At 44.1% G+C, this 27,948-nt stretch overlaps 1 protein-coding gene across 2 annotated transcripts in view; it reads right to left on the minus strand.

The window, feature by feature from the left end:
• Window positions 1–25,519, minus strand: part of LOC138667074 (zinc finger protein ZFP2-like) — a 163,267-nt gene extending 137,748 nt beyond the window's left edge. The window contains exons 1-2 of one of the 2 annotated variants that reach the window (XM_069755344.1): window positions 25,408–25,457; window positions 5,417–5,526 (exon numbers count right to left, since the gene is read on the minus strand). In XM_069755344.1, the coding sequence (XP_069611445.1) occupies window positions 5,417–5,473 (57 nt within the window). In that variant the 5' untranslated portion in view covers window positions 5,474–5,526; window positions 25,408–25,457. Of the gene's footprint in view, window positions 1–5,416; window positions 5,527–25,407 lie in introns of both variants that reach the window. The other variant, XM_069755345.1, reaches the window with a different exon arrangement.
• Between the last annotated feature and the right edge of the window lie 2,429 nt (window positions 25,520–27,948).

The raw sequence follows: 27,948 nt of genomic DNA on the forward strand, positions 1-27,948 counted from the left end.
GCTGTGAAGAGGCATCTAGGTCGTGTTAGGTACGCTCCACGGCTATTTCTAGTTGTGTGATAGGATTAGGGGTTGCGGTCAGCAGAGCTCCCACTTCCCAGAGCTTGTCCTGTGTGAGTTTAACCATCAGGTCGCTCCAGGTGCTCCTAACCACCAGGTCCATAACAGCCTGGGTTATATACTGCATGGGCTGTGTTATATACTATGTCTCTGTGCTATATACTACGTGGCTGTGCTATATACGTGGCTGTGCAATATACTTCGTGGCTGGGCAATATACTACGTGGCTGGGCAATATACTATGTGGCTGTAAACTACATACATATTCTAGAATACCCGATGCGTTAGAATCGGGCCACCATCTAGTATATCATATACAGTATATGATTATGGCTTACAGCGAATGAAAACCCAAAAGTCATTATCTCAGTAAATTAGAATACTTTATAACACCAGCTTGAAAAATGATTTTAAAATCTGTTATGTTGGCCTGCTGAAATGTAAGTTCAGTAAATGCACTCAATACTTGGTCGGGGCTCCTTTTGCATTAGTTACTGCATCAATACTGCGTGGCATGGAGGCAATCAGCCTGTGGCACTGCTGAGGTGTTATAGAAGCCCAGGTTGCTTTGATAGCAGCCTTCAGCTCATCTGCATTGTTGGGTCTGGTGTCTCACATCTTCCTCTTGACAAAAGGGAACCTATCACCAGGTTTGCCTGATAAAAGATACTGCCATCACCTTTCTGGGCTGATATACAGCATTCTATAATGCTGTATATCTGCCCCCAACCCAACCTGCAAGAGTAGAAAAATAACTTTTATTATACTCACCTGCGGGGCGGTCCAGTCCGATAGCTGTCACTCTTCTTGGTCCGGCGCTTCCCTTCTTCTTGCAATGCCGCCCTTCTGCTTACATCGTGTGCATGATGCGTCTCCTAAGGAAAGCGCTCCTGCGCAGGCATACTTCTCTGCCCTGTTGAGGGCAGAGCATAGTACAGGAGTGCTCAGGTGCCGAGAAAGGTCAAAGAGCCCCGGCGTAAGCACACTGCAGTACTTTGCTCTGCCCTCAACAGGGCAGAGAAGTACACCTGTGCAGGAGTGCGATGCCGGGGAGACTGTGTGTATGACGAAGGGACGTGTCATCCACATGAAGCAAGCAGGAGGATGGGGATCGTAAGAAGGTGGCAAGTGCTGGACCAATACCAACAGAGCCCATTGCACCGGACCGCCCCGCAGGTGAGTATAATAAAAGTTATTCTTCTTCTCTTACAGGTCAGATCCGAGGGCTTATTTACAGCACTATAGAATTATGTATATCAGGCCTGAACAGTGGTGGCCATATCTCTTATTGGCCAAACCTAGTGACAGGTTCACTTTAAGGTTAAGTGAGTTTGCTGGCCAATCAAGAACAGTGTTACTGTTATTTATAAACCAGGTATTGGTACTTTTGGCAGTGTGGACAGGTGTCAAGTCCTGCTGGAGAATGAAATATCCATCTCCAAAAAGCTTGCAGAGGGAAGCATGAAGTGCTCTAAAATATCCTGGCAGACGGCTGTGCTGACTTTGGTCTTGATAAAACACAGTGGACCTACATCAGCAGATGACATGGCTCCCCAAACCATCACTGATTGTGGAAACTTCACACTAGACCTCAAGCAGCTTGGATTGTGTGCCTCTCCACTCTTCCTCCAGACTCTGGAACCTTGATTTCCAAGTGAAATGCAAAATTTACCTTCCTTGTGGATTGTGTCAATGACTGCCTTCTGGACATCTGTCAAGCAGTCAGTCTTCCCCATGATTGTGGGGCCTACTGAAACAGACTAAGGGACCTTTTTAAACGTTTAGGAAGCCTTTCAAGGTGTTTTTCGTTAGTTATTCTAATTTACTGAGATAATGACTTTAGGGTTTTCATTGGCTGTAAGCCATAATCATCAACATTAACAGAAATAAACACTTAAAATAGATCACTCTGTTAGTAATGACTATATAATATATGAGCTTCACTTTTTGTATTGAAGAACTTAAATGAATTAACTTTTAGATGATATTCTAATTTTGTGATAAACACCTGTACACATAGTAAAGTTACGTGGTATAATACACAACATAACTATAGCTATATAGTATACTGACATTACACACAGCACTGAACATACAGTGGGGCAAAAAAGTATTTAGTCAGTCAGGAATAGTGCAAGTTCCACCACTTAAAAAGATGAGAGGCGTCTGTAATTTACATCATAGGTAGACCTCAACTATGGGAGACAAACTGAGAAAAAAAAAATCCAGAAAATCACATTGTCTGTTTTCGTAACATTTTATTTGCATATTATGGTGGAAAATAAGTATTTGGTCAGAAACAAACAATCAAGATTTCTGGCTCTCACAGACCTGTAACTTCTTCTTTAAGAGTCTCCTCTTTCCTCTACTCATTACCTGTAGTAATGGCACCTGTTTAAACTTGTTATCAGTATAAAAAGACACCTGAGCACACCCTCAAACAGTCTGACTCCAAACTCCACTATGGTGAAGACCAAAGAGCTGTCAAAGGACACCAGAAACAAAATTGTAGCCCTGCACCAGGCTGGGAAGACTAAATCTGCAATAGCCAACCAGCTTGGAGTGAAGAAATCAACAGTGGGAGCAATAATTAGAAAATGGAAGACATACAAGACCACTGATAATCTCCCTCGATCTGGGGCTCCACGCAAAATCCCACCCCGTGGGGTCAGAATGATCACAAGAACGGTGAGCAAAAATCCCAGAACCACGCGGGGGGACTTAGTGAATGAACTGCAGAGAGCTGGGACCAATGTAACAAGGCCTACCATAAGTAACACACTACGCCACCATGGACTCAGATCCTGCAGTGCCAGAAGTGTCCCACTGCTTAAGCCAGTACATGTCTGGGCCCGTCTGAAGTTTGCTAGAGAGCATTTGGATGATCCAGAGGAGTTTTGGGAGAATGTCCTATGGTCTGATGAAACCAAACTGGAACTGTTTGGTAGAAACACAACTTGTCGTGTTTGGAGGAAAAAGAATACTGAGTTGCATCCATCAAACACCATACCTACTGTAAAGCATGGTGGTGGAAACATCATGCTTTGGGGCTGTTTCTCTGCAAAGGGGCCAGGACGACTAATCCGGGTACATGAAAGAATGAATGGGGCCATGTATCGTGAGATTTTGAGTGCAAACCTCCTTCCATCAGCAAGGGCATTGAAGATGAAACGTGGCTGGGTCTTTCAACATGACAATGATCCAAAGCACACCGCCAGGGCAACGAAGAAGTGGCTTCGTAAGAAGCATTTCAAAGTCCTGGAGTGGCCTAGCCAGTCTCCAGATCTCAACCCTATAGAAAACCTTTGGAGGGAGTTGAAAGTCCGTGTTGCCAAGTGAAAAGCCAAAAATATCACTGCTCTAGAGGAGATCTGCATGGAGGAATGGGCCAACATACCAACAACAGTGTGTGGCAACCTTGTGAAGACTTACAGAAAACGTTTGACCTCTGTCATTACCAATAAAGGATATATTACAAAGTATTGAGATGATATTTTGTTTCTGACCAAATACTTATTTTCCATCATAATATGCAAATAAAATGTTAAAAAAACAGACAATGTGATTTTCTGGATTTTTTTTTCTCAGTTTGTCTCCCATAGTTGAGGTCTACCTATGATGTAAATTACAGACGCCTCTCATCTTTTTAAGTGGTGGAACTTGCACTATTGCTGACTGACTAAATACTTTTTTGCCCTACTGTATATACTCAGTATAGAGTTACATGGTATAATACACACCATATGTATAGCTATATAATATACTGACATTACACACAGCGCTGTACATATATACACAGTATAGCGTTGCATAGTATAATACACACCATATCTATAGCTATGCAATATACTGACATTACATACAGCGCTGTACATATATACACAGTATAGAGTTACATGGTATAATACACACCGTATCTATTGCTATATAATATACTGACATTACACACAGTGCTGTACATATATACACAGTATAGAGTTACATGGTATAATACACACCATATCTATAGCTATATAATATACTGACATTACACACAGCGCTGTACATATATACACAGTATAGCGTTGCATGGTATAGTACACACCATATCTATAGCTATGTAATATATTGACATTACACACAGCGCTGTACATATATACACAGTATATAGTTACATGGTATAGTACACACCATATCTATAGCTATATAATATAATGACATTACATACAGCACTGTACATATATACACAGTATAGTGTTACATGGTATAATACACACCATATCTATAGCTATGTAATATACTGACATTACATACAGCGCTGTAGATATATACACAGTATAGAGTTATATGGTATAATACACTCTATATCTATAGCTATATAATATACTTGTCACGATATTGTATGAAATATAATATGATGTTGTAGCTTTGTCCTTCCGCCCATGCTGGGGCCTAAAACCCCCCTTCTCTCACTGGCTCTCTTTGCTTCTCTGTGTGCTTCGGAATGTATGGTAGAAGGGGGTTTTATTGCCCGGGCCATAAATTCCAGGCTCAAAGAAAGTTTCTCGCCCCCCTCCCAACTGCACTAGCTGAAACTGGTATAAATGGCTCCAAAATCCATGGAAGTCCTTTGTTCCATTATTGTAAGATATTGGGCCAATGATGTAGGCTAGAAAAAGGAAAATACATATGGTTAACGTTCGTCGGCCGTTCTGTCAGTCACACTAAACATGAGCTTCTAACTCCATCAGGTAAAAAAGTAGGGATTTCTCTGTAATTATGCATCACAAATAGGACATATTTGATCTCATTAGAATGCCAATGTTAAAACGAGATGAATGCTGGGTTTGTTATGACTATGACATGTTCTGTAGCGGAGATACAGGCATTAGATAAACTTGTGTTAAATCCAGTAATACTGAAGAGGTAGGACGGACTGGGTAAACCAACCCCTTTTAGTGATGTCACCAGGCTGAGCTATAAGTGTTATGCCAGACCCCAGCAGTTAGTCTGTCTGCTGGAGCCTATGTGAGTCTGACTTGAAGAGCTGTTCCTAACCACAGTCCTAATGCACTGGGACAGATAGAAACTCCACTAGCCTGGTTGCCCCAAATGATCTGAACACATGTAAGTGTTATTTCACATTTAACCCCTGTTATTTTTATAATTACCTTGTACATATTTTCAATTGTCTCATATTGTAACATCTTTATATGACTTTTTATAAACACTGCCTTAAATCTTTTACGGAGTATAATATTTAATATACAAGATTTGTTCTTCTGCCCTAAAACGTTCCCTAAGTCTTCTGAAGGGAATTACGGTACTGTTTTGGGTTAGCTTTAGACCCGTTTAATCGAATCTGGTGGCAGCATACCGTGTGCGGGCCTTTGGGTGTCGTTGTAGCGACTGCGGCGTTGATAATTACAGTCATGGCCAAAAGTATTCACACCCCTGCAATTCTGTCAGATAATACTCAGTTTCTTCCTGAAAATGATTGCAAACACAAATTTCTTGGTATTATTATCTTCACTTAATTTGTATTAAATGAAAAATTACAAAAAGAATTGTCCTAAAGCCAAATTGGATATAATTCCACACCAAACATAAAAAGGGGGTGGACAAAAGTATTGGCACTGTTCGAAAAATCATGTGATGCTTCTCTAATTTGTGTAATTAACAGCACCTGTAACTTACCTGTGACACCTAACAGGTGTTGGCAATAACTAAATCACACTTGCTGCCAGTTGACATGGATTAAAGTTGACTCAACCTCTGTCCTGTGTCCTTGTGTCTACCACATTGAGCATGGAGAAAAGAAAGAAGACCAAAGAACTGTCTGAGGACTTGAGAAACCAAAAATTGTGAGGAAGCATGAGCAATCTGAAGGCTACAAGTCCATCTCCAAAGACCTGAATGTTCCTGTGTCTACCGTGCGCAGTGTCATCAAGAAGTTTAAAGCCCATGGCACTGTGGCTAACCTCCCTAGATGTGGACGGAAAAGAAAAATTGACAAGAGATTTCAACGCAAGATTGTGCGGATGTCGGATAAAGAACCCTGACTACCATCCAAACAAGTTCAAGCTGCCCTGCAGTCCGAGGGTACAACAGTGTCAACCCGTATTATCCGTCGGCGTCTGAATGAAAAGGGACTGTATGGTAGGAGACCCAGGAAGACCCCACTTCTTACACCGAGATATAAAAAAGCCAGGCTGGAGTTTGCCAAAACTTACCTGAAAAGGCATAAACATTGGAAGAATGTTCTCTGGTCAGATGAGACAAAAGTAGAGCTTTTTGGGCAAAGGCATCAACATAGAGTTTACAGGATAAAAAAAGAGGCATTCAAAGAAAAGAACACGGTCCCTAGAGTCAAACATGGCAGAGGTTTCCTGATGTTTTGTGTTATGACCTGGTGATCAGGACAATAATGGACGTGGTGGTTAAGAGCACACGGAATGACCTGATAGTTACTGATAATATAGGACGAGCTCTGGGACGTGGGAACTCTGCTGACCGCAATCCCTAATCCTATCACGCACACTAGAAATAGCCGTGGATTGCTCCTAACGCTCCCTATGCAACTCGGCACAGCCTAAGGAACTAGCTAGCCCTGAATATAGAAAAATAAAGCCTACCTTGCCTCAGAGAAATTCCCCAAAGGAAAAGGCAGCCCCCCACATATAATGACTGTGAGTAAAGATGAAAATACAAACACAGAGAAGAAATAGATTTAGCAAAGTGAGGCCCGACTTACTGAACAGACTGAGGATAGGAAAGGTAGCTTTGCGGTCAGCACAAAAACCTACAAAAAGACCACGCAGAGGGCACAAAAAGACCCTCCGCACTGACTCACGGTGCGGAGGCGCTCCCTCTGCGTCCCAGAGCTTCCAGCAAGCAAGACAACAAACAAAATAGCAAGCTGGACAGAAAAATAGCAAACCAGAGAAATACAAGCAGGCACTTAGCTTCTGCTGGGAAGACAGGTCACAAGAACGATCCAGGAGTGAACAAGACCAATACTGGAACATTGACAGGTGGCATGGAGCAAAGATCTAAGTGGAGTTAAACAGAGCAGCCAGCTAACGAATTAACCTCGTCACCTGTGGAAGGAAACTCAGAAACACGCACAGCCACCAGAGGAAGTCCATGGATAGAACCAGCCGAAGTACCATTCATGACAACAGGAGGGAGCCCGACAACAGAATTCACAACAGTACGCCCCCCTTGAGGAGGGGTCACCGAACCCTCACCAGAGCCCCCAGGCCGACCAGGATGAGCCAAATGAAAGGCACGAACCAGATCGGCAGCATGAACATCAGAGGCAAAAACCCAGGAATTATCTTCCTGACCATAACCCTTCCACTTGACCAGGTACTGGAGTTTCCGTCTCGAAATACGAGAATACAAAATCTTCTCCACCACATACTCCAACTCCCCCTCAACCAACACCGGGGCAGGAGGATCAACGGATGGAACCACAGGCGCCAAGTATCTCCGCAATAACGACCTATGGAACACATTATGGATGGCAAAAGAAGCAGGAAGGGCCAAACGAAATGACACAGGATTGATAACCTCAGAAATCTTATACGGACCAATGAAACGAGGCTTAAACTTAGGAGAGCAAACCTTCATAGGAACATGACGAGACGACAACCAAACCAAATCCCCAACACGAAGTCGGGGACCTACACAGCGCCGGCGGTTAGCGAAACGTTGAGCCTTCTCCTGGGACAATGTCAAATTGTCCACCACATGAGTCCAAATCTGCTGCAACCTATCCACCACAGTATCTACACCAGGACAGTCCGAAGACTCAACCTGCCCTGAAGAGAAACGCGGATGGAAACCAGAATTGCAGAAAAACGGCGAAACCAAAGTAGCCGAGCTGGCCCGATTATTAAGGGCGAACTCAGCCAACGGCAAAAAGGACACCCAATCATCCTGATCAGCAGAAACAAAGCATATCAGATATGTTTCCAAAGTATGATTAGGTCGTTCGGTTTGGCCATTTGTCTGAGGATGGAAAGCCGAGGAAAAAGACAAATCAATGCCCATCCTAGCACAAAAAGATCGCCAAAACCTCGAAACAAACTGGGAACCTCTGTCCGAAACGATGTTCTCCGGGATACCATGTAAACGAACCACATGCTGGAAAAATAATGGCACCAAATCAGAGGAGGAAGGCAATTTAGACAAAGGTACCAAATGGACCATATTAGAAAAGCAATCACAAACCACCCAAATGACCGACATCTTTTGAGAGACGGGGAGATCCGAAATAAAATCCATAGAAATATGCGTCCAGGGCCTCTTCGGGACCGGCAAGGGCAAAAGCAACCCACTGGCACGAGAACAGCAGGGCTTAGCCCGAGCACAAGTCCCACAGGACTGCACAAAAGAACGCACATCCCGTGACAAAGACGGCCACCAAAAGGATCTAGCCACCAAATCTCTGGTACCAAAGATTCCAGGATGCCCAGCCAACACTGAACAATGAATCTCAGAGATAACTCTACTAGTCGATCTATCAGGGACAAACAGTTTCTCCGCTGGGCAACGGTCAGGTCTATCAGCCTGAAATTTTTGCAGCACGCGCCGCAAATCAGGGGAGATGGCAGACAAAATTACCCCCTCTTTGAGAATACCCGCTGGCTCAGGAACACCCGGAGAGTCAGGCACAAAACTCCTTGACAGGGATCAGCCTTCACATTCTTAGAGCCCGGAAGGTACGAAACCACAAAATCAAAACGGGAGAAAAATAACGACCATCGAGCCTGTCTCGGATTCAACCGTTTGGCAGACTCAAGATAAGTCAAATTCTTGTGATCTGTCAAGACCACCACGCGATGCTTGGCTCCTTCAAGCCAATGACGCCACTCCTCGAATGCCCACTTCATAGCCAACAACTCTCGATTACCAACATCATAATTGCGCTCAGCAGGCAAAAACTTTCTAGAAAAGAAAGCACATGGCTTCATCACCGAGCCATCAGAACTTCTTTGCGACAAAACAGCCCCAGCTCCAATCTCAGAAGCATCAACCTCAACCTGAAACGGGAGCGAAACATCTGGCTGGCACAACACAGGGGCAGAAGAAAAACGACGCTTCAACTCCTGAAAAGTCTCTACAGCTGCAGAAGACCAATTGACCACATCAGCACCCTTCTTGGTCAAATCAGTCAACGGTTTAGCAACACTAGAAAAATTAGCGATGAAGCGCCGATAAAAATTAGCAAAGCCCAGGAACTTTTGCAGGCTCTTCACAGATGTCGGCTGAGTCCAATCGTAAATGGCCTGGACTTTAACAGGGTCCATCTCGATAGTAGAAGGGGAAAAAATGAACCCCAAAAATGAAACCTTTTGAACTCCAAAGAGACACTTTGACCCCTTCACAAACAAGGAATTCGCACGAAGGACCTGGAACACCATTCTGACCTGCTTTACATGAGACTCCCAATCATCCGAAAAGACCAAAATATCATCCAAATACACAATCAGGAATTTATCCAGGTACTCTCGGAAGATGTCATGCATAAAGGACTGAAATACTGATGGAGCATTGGAAAGCCCGAATGGCATAACCAGGTACTCAAAATGGCCCTCGGGCGTATTAAATGCTGTTTTCCATTCATCGCCTTGTTTAATACGCACAAGATTATACGCCCCTCGAAGATCTATCTTGGTGAACCAACTAGCCCCTTTAATACGAGCAAACAAATCAGACAGCAACGGCAAAGGATACTGAAATTTGACTGTAATTTTATTGAGAAGGCGGTAATCAATACAAGGTCTCAAAGAACCATCCTTCTTGGCCACAAAAAAGAACCCTGCTCCTAACGGTGATGACGACGGGCGAATATGGCCTTTCTCCATGGATTCCTTTATATAACTCCGCATAGCGGCGTGTTCTGGCACAGATAAATTGAACAATCGGCCCTTAGGAAACTTACTACCAGGAATCAAATTACAGTGCTGTGTGTACTGACATTACACACAGCACTGTACATATAAACACAGTATAGACCTACATGGTATAATACACACCATATCTATAGCTATATAATGTACTAACAATACACAGCGCTGTACATATATACACAGTATAGAGTTACATGGTATAATACACACCCTATATACAGCTATATAATATACTGACATTACACACAGCACTGTACATATATACTCAGTATAGAGTTACATGGTATAATACACACTATATCTATAGCTATATAATATACTGACCACTATGTGGTTGTAATCGGGCTCCAACTCCCGATACTCAGCTCATCGGCCAGTCCCTCGCTGTAGCGGGAGCCAGAGTTTCCCCGTCCTGTGAAATCACCCCGCCAACATCTGCGGGGGTTCCTCCAGGATCGGAGTACACTCGTCCAGAGACACACAGTGGTGAGTGTGCCAAGGGTGGCAAGGAAATGTTACAAGAAATGGAGCTAACCTCAGCGGTTAAGGAGTTAATCCTACAACTATCACACTCTGGCGGAAAAGTGGTGAACAATACAACACCACAGTCCGCTAATCTACACAAAGACGCCTTCTTCTGCGGGATCAGCCCGCTAGGCGCCCATATAGATCAGGAAACTAGACAGAAAATCTGGAGCAACGATTATATTGATATATGGTCGCTGTTATCAGCGGACCAACAAACGGTGGATAAATCTAACGATAGGGGTAGATCAAGAATCGCTTTAACCATGAATAATTGGCTCCAGGCTTTCCCAGTATTGGGCTGTATTATAGGCCAGAAACATCCGGAACGCTGCTCCGAAATGTTTATATATCAGGACATGATATATAGTTCGTATAAGTCGCACGGCGGTTCAGCCTGGCGACGGTACGACGAGGAGTTCCGCAGGCGTCTGGCCCTACAGCCCGATCTAGGCTGGGGGGGTGAAAGCGACAGACGTGTGGTTGCGTCTGATGTTGTCCCAAAAGCAGCCCCCCTTTTCGGCCACGACCACTAATTATTCCGCAGCTGCAGGTCAGAACTCAGTGGTCGTGAGAAAACCCGCTGGTTATTCAACGAGGGAAACTGTTGTTTCCACGCGTTATGCACCTTGACAAAGAAGGCGAAACGCGCGTCGGTGGCGGCGGGGAGCATCGGTCCCGACCTGGCATTAGCATGGGTAAGCAGATTGGGTAGTGTATGAACCGGGCTGTAGGTTGTAGGTAGTGCGCACTACATTATACAAAGGATTTAATTAGTCATTGGACTTTATATTGATTTACTACCCTGGGTTCCTCTATCTATTGATGGCACTTAGCCTGCTTTCTTTTTCCCATGTTGGCCGTTTATTACATCTTATTGGTCGGGACCCTTGCCCTCCTTTTCCCGATCCTAGTCGTGTAAATTCTGTATTTTGTACACTATTGTTGTTAATATTTAATAAAGTTGTTATTTTGTTATCTTTGGACCTTTCTCCATTTTTCTTATGTAGTATATATTTGGATAAGGAGAGTCCTGCTGGTGCACGGACATGAGTACGGCAATTTGTCCTGATAGCACCGTTTCACTGATGGTACCTTATATGGTTTATGTTTATTTAGACGTGTGGTTGCGTCTGATGTTGTCCCAAAAGCAGCCCCCCTTTTCGGCCACGACCACTAATTATTCCGCAGCTGCAGGTCAGAACTCAGTGGTCGTGAGAAAACCCGCTGGTTATTCAACGAGGGAAACTGTTGTTTCCACGCGTTATGCAAATTTAGACACGATTGCTCCGCTTGCGGGGGGGGGGGGGACACCCAGCGTCAAGGTGCACTCATCAGTCAAACAAAACGCCTACACGGCAGAACCCCAGTGAGCGTAACCGCGATGGCCCCCTGGCTAAAGCTCTACCCCAATAAGAAAGCGGCTCAGCAGCTGCAGGCGGGATTCTCCGACGGGTTCTTTATTCCCTTTACGCTAACAAGAACGCCAACCCTATCTGATAACCTAAAATCGGCTCGTGAATTCCCCGGAGTACTTAGACAAAAAATTGATAAGGAGGTAGAGTTGGGTAGAATAGCGGGCCCCTTTCAGTCGCTCCCCTTCAAAAACATGAAAATATCACCGCTAGGCATTATACCAAAAAAGGAACCCGGTAAATACCGCTTAATTCATCACTTATCTCACCCAAAAGGCGATTCGGTTAACGACGCAATTTCCCCAGAAGAAGCTTCTGCCTCATACGCGTCGTTCGATAAGGCGGTAGAATTAGTACGGACAGCCGGACCCGGTGCCCTGCTAGCCAAATCCGACATTGAATCGGCATTCCGTTTACTACCCGTACACCCCGAATGTTTCCACCTTCTGGGCTGCAAAGTGGACCAACACTATTACTTCGATATGTGCCTCCCGATGGGATGTTCCATCTCGTGTCACTATTTCGAGCTATTCAGCACCTTCCTAGATTGGGTAGTTCGGTACGAGACTGGCAGTAAATCCCTAATCCACTACCTCGACGATTTCCTGTTCGTCGGCCCCAGAAATTCTAAACTCTGCTCTGAGCTACTAGAAAAATTCAAATCTATCTCACTCAAATTCGGTGTGCCATTCTCACCAGAGAAAACGGAGGGACCATGTAATGTATTGCCCTTCTTGGGCATTGAAATAGATACCAACTCGATGGTGTTCCGCTTACCAAAGGATAAAATACAAAAAACCCTGCAAATGTTGAAAGGCTTCCGCGAAGTTAACAAGATAACCCTACATGCAGGCGTTATTGGGCCTACTGACGTTCGCCTGCCGTGTAATGCCGGTTGGTAGAGCATTCTCGCGCAGACTATCTCTGGCGACAAAAGTCGCTTCTCAGCCCGGCCATAGAATTAGGCTCACTCGTTCGTTAAAAGCAGATCTGCTAGTATGGCAGACGTTCCTACAATCGTACAACGGTCACACGTGCGTCATGGCTAGTGAGATCGCAAGCGAGGATTTAGGGCTGACAATAGGGTGGAACAAAAAAGAGGGTTTTGCAGCAATTTATAAAAACCAATAGTGCAAATTTGGTTGGCCAGAGAAATGGATGACAACAAAATGGGGGCAAGATCCAGCCCTATGGGAATTGTTTGCGGTAGTAGCAGCGTTTGGAGTTATGGGCTGATCAGTTGAGGAACATGAACATTCGTTTCCAAACAAAAAATGTGAAAACAGCGAAGAGTTTAAATCACATGTCTTCTTCATCCCTGCCCATACTCGCTCTCTTGCGCCGGCTAGCGTTGATATGCCTTGATAACAATATTTGGTGTAGAGCCACAGCGGTGGCGGAAGTCGACGATAATACCATTAACCCACTGTTATTTTCCAATTGGCAGGCTTTCAGAATCCAGCAGCCCAACGCGCAACCCTGGGGTATTCTGTGTCCACTGTCCCTGTGGGACACAGTGGCCAATCATTGATGCTCTTAATCCGGGCCTCCGTTTCGCCAGCTACCTGGCAAGTGTATGGTAAGGCTTGGGAGGAGTGGTGCTCACTAATTCGGGGTAGGCCAGTCGATGAATGCGACGGAGCACGAAGCGCGGTGACAACTGATTTTCTATTACGGATGAGGGAAGGCGGGGCGTCGAGCACTTCGGCACAACGGAAATTATCGGGGCTAGCATTTTTCTTTCAATTAATGGGTTGGGTAGACGTAACTAAGTCCTTCTGCATAAGACAAGCCATAAAAGGTTGGAAAAGGCTTCAGCCAAGCCAAGAATGTCGCCGCCCCATTTCACTGAGACTATTGCAGGACATGATCTCGATATCCCCGTCGGTCTGCTCATCGCAATATGAGGCGGCCCTCATATCAGCAGCTTTTGCGACGGTCTTTTTCGGAGCACTGCGTATTAGTGAATTGCTACCGCGATCAAAAAAGCGACAGAAGGAGGCCTAATTAATGAGGACATACAGTTAGGTCCATATATATTTGGACAGAGACAACATTTTTCCAATTTTGGTTATAGATATTACCACAATGAATTTTAAACAAAGCAATTCAGATGCAGTTGAAGTTCAGACTTTCAGCTTTCATTTGAGGGTATCCACATAAAAATTGGATGAAGGGTTTAGGAGTTTCAGCTCCGTAACATGTGCAACCCTGTTTTTAAAGGGACCAAAAGTAATTGGACAATTGACTCCAAGGCTATTTCATGGACAGGTGTGGGCAATTCCTTCATTATGTCATTCTCAATTAAGCAGATAAAAGGCCTGGAGTTGATTTGAGGTGTGGTGCTTGCATTTGGAAGGTTTTGCTGTGAAGTAAACATGCGGTCATAGGAGCTCTCCATGAAGGTGAAACAAGCCATCCTTAAGCTGCGAAAACAGGAAAAACCCATCTGAGAAATTGCTATAATAATAGGAGTGGCAAAATCTACAGTTTGGTACATCCTGAGAAAGAAAGAAAACACTGGTGAACTCATCAATGCAAAAAGACCTGGGCGCCCACGGAGACAACAGTGGTGGATGATCGCAGAATAATCCCCATGGTGAAGAGAAACCCCTTCACAATAGCCAACCAAGTGAACAACACTCTCCAGGAGGTAGGTGTATCAATATCCAAATCTACCATAAGACTGCATGAATGAAAATACAAAGGGTTCACTGCATGGTGCAAGCCACTCATAAGCATCAAGAATAAAAAGGCTAGACTGGACTTTGCTAAAAACATCTAAAAAAGCCAGCACAGTTCTGGAAGAACATTCTTTGGACAGAAGAAACCAAGATCAACCTCTACCAGAATGATGGAAAGAGAAAAGTATGGCGAAGGCGTGGTACAGCTCATGATCCAAAGCATACCACATCATCTGTAAAACACGGCGGAGGCAGTGTGATGGCTTGGGCATGCATGGCTGCCAGTGGCACTGGGTCACTAGTGTTTATTGATGATGTGACACAGGAAAGAAGCAGCCGAATGAATTCTAAAGTATTCAGAGACATACTGTGTGCTCAGATCCAGCCAAATGCAGCAAAAGTGATTGGTCGTCATTTCATTCTACAGATGGACAATAACCCAAAACATAAAGCCAATGCAACCCAGGAGTTTATTAAAGCAAATAAGTGGAATATTCTTGAATGGCCAAGTCAGTCACCTGATCTCAACCCAACTGAGCTTGCATTTCACTTGTTAAATACTAAACTTCAGACAGAAAGGCCCACAATCAAACAGCAACAGAAAACCACTGCAGTGAAGGCCTGGCAGAGCATCAAAAAGGAGGAAACACAGCGTCTGGTGATATCCATGATTTCAAGACTTCAGGAAGTCATTGACAACAAAGGGTTTTCAACCAAGTACTAAAAATGAACATTTTATTTAAAATTATTTAATCTGTCCAATTACTTTTGGTCCCTTTAAAAACAGGGTGGCACGTGTTAAGGAGCTGATACTCCTAAACCCTTCATCCAATTTTAATGTGGATACCCTCAAATGAAAGCTGAAAGTCTGAACTTCAACTGCATCTGAATTGTTTTGTTTAAAATTCATTGTGGTAAGGTCTATAACCAAAATTAGAAAAATGTTGTCTGTCCAAATATATATGGACCTAACTGTAGTTATATGCAGCAACGCCCTGCGCATCAGGGTTAGAAAATCCAAATGCGATCCCACCAGTAGGGGCACATGGGTCCTGGTTAACTCTACAGATGGCCCAGCTTGCCCGCTAAAAATGGTTAAAAGATATGCCGTTATAAGACACGCTGGTAGATTTTTCTTCACTCATACAGACGGGTCCCCTCTGACCAAGTACCAATTTCATGCGATGTTCAAGCTATGCTTGGAAAAAAACGGGGCAAATCCAAAGGAGTATGGAACACATTCGTTCAGGATAGGGGCGGCCACAGAAGCAGCTAGGGCAGGAGTGTCAGAGGCCGAAGTGCAGAGAATGGGTCGTTGGAAGTCCGCATGCTTCGCCAGATACATAAGACCTGACTTGCTTAATTAACATGTGTTGTCTCTTACAGGGATTGAAGTTTGGGTTGTAGGAGATTCCTACGTTTACTGGCCCGAAAAGAGGGCCAAGCTGCGGCCAGGAGGAACAAATCTTTACCTCCCTGGCATAAAGGTTAACTGGAGGGGTATTAGAGGCCTCCAGTGGAAACAGGTGTTCAAAGAGATGGTTGGCATAGCAAGGATGGCGGAACAACCGTTGATAGTGGTGTTACACGCGGGTGGCAATGACCTTGGCAAACAAAAGGTGGCCGAATTGTACAAATGGGTGACAACGGATATGGAACGTTTCAGCTGTCTATTCAGGAACATAATACTGGTGTGGTCGGATATAACACCACGGGCCGTTTGGCGAGGAGCAAGAGATAAAAAAGCCATAGAGCGGACAAGGGGTAAATCCAATGCTCGGAGGATTGGAAAATATGTGAGAGGAAGAGGCGGTATCGTGATTCGCCACCACCAGCTACAAGGGGATAACACGCCACAATTAAGACTGGACGGAGTTCACCTAACGGACATTGTCCTCGATATTTTTCTGTCTGGTTTACAGGATGGGGTTGAACAGGCCCTAACATTGATGGGTGGGGTCGGAGTCCCGCGTAGGTAATACACGGGATCCTCCGTGGCGGAAGAAGCGGAGGAGGGCAAGGGTCGTAACCGCTCGTTGGGCCAATTCCCCTGTCGATCACGGACAGGAGCTCGGAGCGAGCCGCTCGTTACGATATGTAATTGCCCTTTCTCTGCTTATTTAATTAATAAACTGTGACCGACCTGTTCAACCCACCTAGGACTGTGTGTGTTTCATTACGGGACTGATGGGAGGGGGGAAGGCACTGGTTACGAAACGCAGGTCTCCACAGTCTGGCAGACGCGGTACTGATTAAGGTGCGTGTCTCTGACTGGGGAACACAGAGAAAGCAGAACTAAAAGGATGTCTGTGCCAGTTCCCCCCTAGCATCACTCCCCCCTTTGTGATGCACTAATTAGAAGACCCCCAGCCGGCCAGTGGTCAATAGAGCGGAGGGGTCCTACGGCCACTCCTACAGGGGTTAAATCCAGGTGTCCGGCCGAGAACTTCATCTTTTCCTCTCGGCGGACACCTGGAAGCTTTTGTCCCACCCTTCCTCCCTTTTTAAGGGCTAATGAAACTAACCTGCGGGATAATGTAAATGTGTAAATTATGTTTTAATTAAAAAAAAAAAAAAAATGGTTTTTACGTATGTGATATAACTAACCCTGGTAACCTTGATTAAGTCATAGCGGAAGAAGCGGAGGAGGGCAAAGGTCGTAACCGCTCGTTGAGCCAATTCCCCTGTCGATCACAGACAGGAGCTCGGCGCGAGCCGCTCGTTACGATATGTAATTGCACTTTCTCTGCTTATTTAATTAATAAACTGTGACCGACCTGTTCAACCCACCTAGGACTGTGTGTGTTTCATTACGGGACTGATGGGAGGGGGGAAGGCACTGGTTACGAAACGCAGGTCTCCACAGTCAGAGTTACATGGTATAATACACACTATATCTATAGCTATATAATATACTGACATTACACACAGCGCTATACATATATACACAGTATAGAGTTACATGGTATAATACACACATCTATAGCTATATAATATACTGACATTACACACAGCGCTGTACATATATACACAGTATAGTTACATGGTATAATACATACACACATCTATAGCTATATAATATACTGACATTACATACAGCGCTGTACATATATACACAGTATAGAGTTACATGGTATAATACACACCATATCTATAGCTATATAATGTACTGATATTACACACAGCACTGTACATATATACACAGTATAGTTACATGGTATAATACACACCATATCTATAGCTATATAATATACTGACATTACACACAGCACTGTACATATATACACAGTATAGAGTTACATGGTATAATACACACCATACTATAGCTATATAATATACTGACATTACACACAGCACTGTACATATATACACAGTATAGTTACATGGTATAATACACACTATATCTATAGCTATATAATATACTGACATTACACACAGCAATGTACATATATACACAGTATAGAGTTACATGGTATAATACACACCGTATCTATAGCTATACAATATACTGACATTACACACAGCGCTGTACATATATACACAGTATAGAGTTACATGGTATAATACACACCGTATCTATAGCTATACAATATACTGACATTACACACAGCACTGTACATATATACACAGTATAGAGTTACATGGTATAATACATACACGCATCTATAGCTATATAATATACTGACATTACACACAGCGCTGTACATATATACACAGTATAGTTACATGGTATAATACACACCATATCTATAGCTATATAATATACTGACATTACACACAGCACTGTACATATATACACAGTATAGAGTTACATGGTATAATACACACCGTATCTATAGCTATATAATATACTGACATTACACACAGCACTGTACATATATACACAGTATAGAGTTACATGGTATAATACACACCGTATCTATAGCTATATAATATACTGACATTACACACAGCACTGTACATATATACACAGTATAGAGTTACATGGTATAATACACACCGTATCTATAGCTATATAATATACTGACATTACACACAGCGCTGTACATATATACACAGTATAGAGTTACATGGTATAATACACACCGTATCTATAGCTATATAATATACTGACATTACACACAGCGCTGTACATATATACACAGTATAGAGTTACATGGTATAATACACACCGTATCTATAGCTATATAATATACTGACATTACACACAGCACTGTACATATATACACAGTATAGAGTTACATGGTATAATACACACCGTATCTATAGCTATATAATATACTGACATTACACACAGCGCTGTACATATATACACAGTATGGTTACATAGTATAATACACACCGTATCTATAGCTATATAATATACTGACATTACACACAGCACTGTACATATATACACAGTATAGAGTTACATGGTATAATACATACACGCATCTATAGCTATATAATATACTGACATTACACACAGCACTGTACATATATACACAGTATAGTTACATGGTATAATACACACCGTATCTATAGCTATATAATATACTGACATTACACACAGCACTGTACATATATACACAGTATAGAGTTACATGGTATAATACACACCATATCTATAGCTATATAATATACTGACATTACACACAGCACTGTACATATATACACAGTATAGAGTTACATGGTATAATACATACACACATCTATAGCTATATAATATACTGACATTACACACAGCACTGTACATATATACACAGTATAGAGTTACATGGTATAATACACACCATATCTATAGCTATATAATATACTGACATTACACACAGCACTGTACATATATACACAGTATAGAGTTACATGGTATAATACACACCGTATCTATAGCTATATAATATACTGACATTACACACAGCACTGTACATATATACACAGTATAGAGTTACATGGTATAATACACACCATATCTATAGCTATATATATATAATTGTCTAAGGGTTTTTCTGTCTTTCTGTCTGTCTGTCCAGGAAATCCCGCGTCCCTGATTGGTCGAGGCCGCCAGGCCTCGACCAATCAGCAACGAGCACAGCGACGATGATGTCATAATGGTTGCCATGGCGACGATGATGTCATAAAGGTTGCCTCGACCAATTAGCGACGGGCACAGTCTGCCGCGAATTCTGGAATCATCATTGTCCATATACTACGGGGACATGCATATTCTAGAATACCCGATGCGTTAGAATCGGGCCACAATCTAGTATATATATAATTTTCTAAGGGTCACTTCCGTCTGTCTGTCCTTCTGTCACGGTTATTCATTCGCTGATTGGTCTCGCCAGCTGCCTGTCATGGCTGCCGCGACTATTCAGCGACTGGCACAGTCCGGAAGAAAATGGCCGCTCCTTACTCCCCGCAGTCAGTGCCTGTCGCCCGCATACTCCCCTCCGGTCACCACTAACACAGGGTTAATGCCGGCGGTAACGGACCGCATTATGCCGCGGGTAACGCACTCCGTTACCGACGCTATTAACCCTGTGTGTCCCCAACTTTTTACTATTGATGTTGCCTATGCGGCATTAATAGTAAAAAATGTAATGTTAAAAATAATAATTAAAAAAAAACCTGCAATACTCACCTTCCGTAGTCGCTCGCGCCGGCCGCCGTCTTCCATTGCATGTTCCGGTGGCAAAGATGGTATGGGAGAAGGACCTGCCATGACGTCACGGTCATGTGACTGCAACGTCATCACAGGCCCTGCGCGATAAGGACCTGCCATGACGTCATGGTCATGTGACCGCGGCGTCATCACAGGTCCTGCTGTTATGAAAGGCAATTCAGTATCACAATGGACATGGAGGTCAGAGCACATACAGTGATCTGACAATAACCCAAAATCATAGAACGAGCTCTGAGACGTGGGAACTCTGCAGACCGCAATCCCTAATCCTCTCCAAACAACACTAGAGGCAGCCGTGGATTGCGCCTAACTCTGCCTATGCAACTCGGCACAGCCTGAGAAACTAACTAGCCTGAAGATAGAAAATAAGCCTACCTTGCCTCAGAGAAATACCCCAAAGGAAAAGGCAGCCCCCCACATATAATGACTGTGAGTAAAGATGAAAAGACAAACGTAGGGATGAAATAGATTCAGCAAAGTGAGGCCCGACTTTCTTAACAGAGCGAGGATAGGAAAGATAACTTTGCGGTCTACACAAAACCCTAAAGAAAACCACGCAAAGGGGGCAAAAAGACCCTCCGTACCGAACTAACGGCACGGACGTATACCCTTTGCGTCCCAGAGCTTCCAGCAAAACAATTAGACAAGCTGGACAGAAAAAATAGCAAACAAATAGCAAGAAGAACTTAGCTATGCAGAGCAGCAGGCCACAGGAATGATCCAGGGAAAAACAAGTCCAACACTGGAACATTGACAGGAAGCCAGGATCAAAGCATTAGGTGGAGTTAAGTAGAGAAGCACCTAACGACCTCACCAGATCACCTGAGGGAGGAAACTCAGAAGCCGCAGTACCACTTTCCTCCACAAACGGAAGCTCCCAGAGAGAATCAGCCGAAGTACCACTTGTGACCACAGGAGGGAGCTCTGCCACAGAATTCACAACAGTACCCCCCCCTTGAGGAGGGGTCACCGAACCCTCACCAGAGCCCCCAGGCCGACCAGGAGGAGACACATGAAAGGCACGAACAAGATCGGGAGCATGGACATCAGAGGCAAAAACCCAGGAATTATCTTCCTGAGCATAACCCTTCCATTTAACCAGATACTGGAGTTTCCGTCTTGAAACACGAGAATCCAAAATCTTCTCCACAATATACTCCAATTCCCCCTCCACCAAAACCGGGGCAGGAGGGTCAACAGATGGAACCATAGGTGCCACGTATCTCCGCAACAATGACCTATGGAATACGTTATGTATGGAAAAAGAATCTGGGAGGGTCAGACGAAAAGACACAGGATTAAGAACCTCAGAAATCCTATACGGACCAATGAAACGAGGTTTAAACTTAGGAGAGGAAACCTTCATAGGAATATGACGAGAAGATAACCAAACCAGATCCCCAACACGAAGTTGGGGACCCACACGGCGTCTGCGATTAGCGAAACGTTGAGCCTTCTCCTGGGACAAGGTCAAATTGTCCACTACATGAGTCCAAATCTGCTGCAACCTGTCCACCACAGTGTCCACACCAGGACAGTCCGAAGACTCAACCTGTCCTGAAGAGAAACGAGGATGGAATCCAGAATTGCAGAAAAATGGCGAAACCAAGGTAGCCGAGCTGGCCCGATTATTAAGGGCGAACTCAGCCAAAGGCAAAAAGGACACCCAGTCATCCTGATCGGCAGAAACAAAGCATCTCAGATAAGTTTCCAAGGTCTGATTGGTTCGTTCGGTCTGGCCATTAGTCTGAGGATGGAAAGCCGAGGAAAAAGACAAGTCAATGCCCATCCTACCACAAAAGGCTCGCCAAAACCTCGAAACAAACTGGGAACCTCTGTCAGAAACGAAATTCTCTGGAATGCCATGTAAACGAACCACATGCTGGAAGAACAATGGCACCAAATCAGAGGAGGAAGGCAATTTAGACAAGGGTACCAGATGGACCATCTTAGAAAAGCGAGCACAGACCACCCAAATGACTGACATCTTTTGAGAAATGGGAAGATCTGAAATAAAATCCATAGAGATATGTGTCCAAGGCCTCTTCGGGACCGGCAAGGGCAAAAGCAACCCACTGGCACGAGAACAGCAGGGCTTAGCCCGAGCACAAATCCCACAGGACTGCACAAAAGTACGTACATCCCGCGACAGAGATGGCCACCAAAAGGATCTAGCCACTAACTCTCTGGTACCAAAGATTCCAGGATGACCAGCCAACACCGAACAATGAACTTCAGAGATAACTTTATTCGTCCACCTATCAGGGACAAACAGTTTCTCCGCTGAACAACGATCAGGTTTATTAGCCTGAAATTTTTGCAGCACCCGCCGCAAATCAGGGGAGATGGCAGACACAATTACTCCTTCCTTGAGGATACCCGCCGGCTCAGACAAACCCGGAGAGTCGGGCACAAAACTCCTAGACAGAGCATCCGCCTTCACATTTTTAGAGCCCGGAAGGTACGAAATCACAAAGTCAAAACGGGCAAAAAACAGGACCAACGAGCCTGTCTAGGATTCAAACTCTTAGCAGACTCGAGATAAGTCAAGTTCTTATGATCAGTCAATACCACCATGCGATGCTTAGCTCCTTCAAGCCAATGACGCCACTCCTCGAATGCCCACTTCATGGCCAGCAACTCTCGGTTGCCCACATCATAATTTCGCTCAGCAGGCGAAAACTTCCTGGAAAAGAAAGCGCATGGTTTCATCACTGAGCAATCAGAACCTCTCTGCGACAAAACAGCCCCTGCTCCAATCTCAGAAGCATCAACCTCGACCTGGAACGGAAGAATCATTAGCACTTTGGGCTTCCTGTACTGTTATGAAAGGCAATTCAATATCACAATGGACATGGAGGTCAGAGCACATACAGTGATCTGACAATAACCCAAAATCATAGAACGAGCTCTGAGACGTGGGAACTCTGCAGACCGCAATCCCTAATCCTCTCCAAACAACACTAGAGGCAGCCGTGGATTGCGCCTAACTCTGCCTATGCAAGTCGGCACAGCCTGAGAAACTAACTAGCCTGAAGATAGAAAATAAGCCTACCTTGCCTCAGAGAAATACCCCAAAGGAAAAGGCAGCCCCCCACATATAATGACTGTGAGTAAAGATGAAATGACAAACGTAGGGATGAAATAGATTCAGCAAAGTGAGGCCCGACTTTCTTAACAGAGCGAGGATAGGAAAGATAACTTTGCGGTCTACACAAAACCCTAAAGAAAACCACGCAAAGGGGTCAAAAAGACCCTCCGTACCGAACTAACGGCACGGAGGTACACCCTTTGCGTCCCAGAGCTTCCAGCAAAACAATTAGACAAGCTGGACAGAAAAAATAGCAAACAAATAGCAAGAAGAACTTAGCTATGCAGAGCAGCAGGCCACAGGAATGATCCAAGGAAAAACAAGTCCAACACTGGAACATTGACAGGAAGCCAGGATCAAAGCATTAGGTGAAGTAGAGAAGCACCTAACGACCTCACCAGATCACCTGAGGGAGGAAACTCAGAAGCCGCAGTACCACTTTCCTCCACAAACGGAAGCTCCCAGAGAGAATCAGCCGAAGTACCACTTGTGACCACAGGAGGGAGCTCTGCCACAGAATTCACAACATCCTGCGCTCATACCAACCCTGGGATCGGAAGCTGCCGTGGACTACAAGGGGCCCTCGAAAAGGTGAGTATATGTTTATTTTTTAACCTGTGACAAACCTGGCTGGGCAATATACTACATAGCTGGGCAATATACTATGTGGCTCTGTGCTGTATACTACTTCGCTGTGCAATATACTACGTCACTGAGCAATATACTACGGCACTGGGCAATATACTACGTAACTAGGCAATATACCACGTCACTGGGCAATATACTACGTCACTGGGCAATATACTACGTGGTTGGGCAATATACTACGTCGCTGGGCAATATACTACGTAGCTGGGCATTATACTACGTGGCTGGGCAATATACTACGTGGCTGGGCAATATACTACGTGGCTGGGCAATATACTACGTGGCTGGACAATATACTACGTGGCTGGACAATATACTACGTGGCTGGGCAATATACTACGTGGCTGGGCAATATACTACGTGGCTGGGCAATATACTACGTGACTGGGCAATATACTACGTAGCTGGGCAATATACTACGTAGCTGGGCAATATACTACGTAGCTGGGCAATATACTACGTGGCTGTGCAATATACTACGTGGCTGAGCAATATACTACGTGGCTGTGCAATATACTACGTGGCTGGGCAATATACTACGTGGCTGGGCAATATACTACGTGGCTGGGCAATATACTACGTGGCTGGGCAATATACTACGTGGCTGGGCAATATACTACGTGGCTGGGCAATAAACTACGTGGCTGGGCAATATACTACGTGGCTGTGCAATATACTACGTGGCTGTGCAATATACTACGTGACTGGGCAATATACTACGTGGCTGGGCAATATACTACGTGGCTGAGCAATATACTACGTGGCTGTGCAATATACTACGTGACTGGGCAATATACTACGTGGCTGTGCAATATACTACGTGGCTGTGCAATATACTACGTGGCTGGGCAATATACTACGTGACTGGGCAATATACTACGTGGCTGTGCAATATACTACGTGGCTGAGCAATATACTACGTGGCTGTGCAATATACTACGTGACTGGGCAATATACTACGTGGCTGGGCAATATACTACGTGGCTGGGCAATATACTACGTGACTGGGCAATATACTACGTGGCTGAGCAATATACTACGTGACTGGGCAATATACTACGTGGCTGGGCAATATACTACGTGGCTGGGCAATATACTACGTGGCTGGGCAATATACTACGTGGCTGTGCAATATACTACGTTGCTGTGCAATATACTACGTGGCTGGGCAATATACTACGTGGCTGGGCAATATACTACGTGACTGGGCAATATACTACGTGGCTGGGCAATATACTACGTTGACATGCATATGCGTTAGAATCGGGCCTCCATCTAGCAGCTATATAATGTGCTGCCTCTATCATGTACACGATAACGGCCATCACTCCCCATGCTCACACTGCAGTCACACACACTATGCACAGAGACACTGTATACAAGCAGCATAACATAACACACAATAAACCCCGGCAGCTCGTACCGTAGCTCATCTGCAGAAACATCCCAGTGACTTCAGGACCTTTGATGATGTCACAGTCATGTGATCAGGCAGCCTTTTCCCTGCGTATTTAGGACCTTTGGAGCTGCCGTGGTCATGTGACTTGTCATTTGCCATAGAGAACTTGGCTATTCCACTTTCAAATGATGAGTCATGGAAGGGGTTAATGAGTCATGGGCGGGGTTATAGAGGGGTGTCGCTACTGCCCGCCCCCCCCACCTACCCCAGACACCAGCTGGGCAGTGCTCATTCTCCCCAGGGTCTTTCTGGTGCTTCATCTATCTGATCTTGGTAGCGGCGGTGCATATATTGGAACAATGTAAAAAAAAAAAAATTTGTTGCAAAGTGTTTATATATAAATCCCTAAATAAAGAAAAAATAAAAATATTATTCCTAGTATTTGAATAAATACATTTATGTAAAAAATACACGTATTTGTTATTGCCGTGTTCGAAACTAGCCGACTTTTAACCCCTTTACCCCCAAGGGTGGTTTGCACGTTTTTACAATTCTGACCACTGTCCCTTTATGAGGTTATAACTCTGGAACGCTTCAACGGATCCCAGTGATTCTGACATTGTTTCCTCGTGACATATTGTACTTCATGATAATGGTAACATTTCTTTGATGTTACCTGCGTTTATTTGTGATAAAAAAAACAGAAATTTGACGAAAATGTTGAAAATTTCGCAATTTTCCAACTTTGAATTTTTATGCAATTAAATCACAGAGATATGTCACACAAAATTCTTAATAAGTAACATTTCCCACATGTCTACTTTACATCAGCACAATTTTGGAACCAAAATATTTTTTGTTAGGGAGTTATAAGGGTTAAAAGTTGACCAGCAATTTCTCATTTTTACAACACCATTTTTTTTTAGGGACCACATCTCATTTGAAGTCATTTTGAGGGGTCTATATGATAGAAAATACCCAAGTGTGACACCATTCTAAAAACTGCACCCCTCAAGGTTCTCAAAACCACATTCAAGAAGTTTATTAACCCTTCAGGTGCTTCACAGGAATTTTTTGAATGTTTAAATAAAAATGAACATTTAATTTTTTTTCACAAAAAATTTAATTCAGCTCCAATTTTAAATTTATTTTACCAAGGGTAACAGGAGAAAATGGACGCCAAACGTTGTTGTACAATTTGTCCTGAGTACGCCGATACCCCACATGTGGGGGTAAACCACTGTTTGGGCGCATGGCAGAGCTCGGAAGCGAAGGAGCGCCATTTGACTTTTCAATGCAAAATTGACTGGAATTGAGATGGGACGCCATGTTTCGTTTGGAGAGCCCCTGATGTGCCTAAACATTGAAACCCCCCACAAGTGACACCATTTTGGAAAGTAGACCCCTTAAGGAACTTATCTAGATGTGTGGTGAGCACTTTGACCCACCAAGTGCTTCACAGAAGTTTATAATGTAGAACCATAAAAATAAAAAATCATATTTTTTCACAAAAATTATCTTTTCACCTCCAATTTTTTATTTTCCCAAGGGTAAGAGAAGAAATTGGACCCCAAAAGTTGTTGTACAATTTGTCCTGAGTACGCTGATACCCCATATGTGGGGGTAAACCACTGTTTGGGCGGATGGGAGAGCTCGGAAAGGAAGGAGCGCCGTTTGACTTTTCAATGCAAAATTGACTGGAATTGAGATGAGACGCCATGTTGCGTTTGCAGAGCCCCTAATGTACCTAAATAGTAGAAACCCCTCACAAGTGACACCATTTTGGAAAGTAGACCACCTAAGGAACTTATCTAGATGTGTGGTGAGCGCTTTGACCCACCAAGGGCTTCACAGAAGTTTATAATGGAGAGCCGTAAAAATAAAACAAAAATTTTTTCCCACAAAAATTATTTTTTAGCCCCCAGATTTGTATTTTCCCGAGGGTAACAGGAGAAATTGGACCCCAAAATTTGTTGTCCAATTTGTCCTGAGTGCGCTGATACGCCATATGTGGGGGGAAACCACTGTTTGGGCGCATGGGAGGGCTCGGAAGGGAAGGAGTGCCATTTGAATGCAGACTTAGATGGAATGGTCTGCAGGTGTCACATTGCGTTTGCAGAGCCCCTAATGTACCTAAACAGTAGAAACGACCCACAAGTGACACCATTTTGGAAAGTAGACCCCCTAAGGAACTTATCTAGATGTGTGGTGAGCGCTTTGACCCACCAAGGGCTTCACAGAAGTTTATAATGGAGAGCCGTAAAAATAAAACAAAAATTTTTTCCCACAAAAATTATTTTTTAGCCCCCAGTTTTGTATTTTCCCGAGGGTAACAGGAGAAATTGGATGCCAAAATTTGTTGTCCAATTTGTCCTGAGTGCGCTGATACCCCATATGTGGGGGGGAACCACTGTTTGGGCACATGGGAGGGCTCGGAAGGGAAGGAGCTCCATTTGGAATGCAGACTTAGATGGAATGGTCTGCAGGCGTCACATTGCGTTTGCAGAACCCCTAATGTAGCTAAACAGTAGAAACCCCCCACAAGTGACCCCATATTGGAAACTA

This window comes from Ranitomeya imitator, chromosome 2, assembly GCF_032444005.1.
Source record: "Ranitomeya imitator isolate aRanImi1 chromosome 2, aRanImi1.pri, whole genome shotgun sequence".
NCBI classification, from domain to species: Eukaryota; Metazoa; Chordata; class Amphibia; order Anura; family Dendrobatidae; genus Ranitomeya; species Ranitomeya imitator.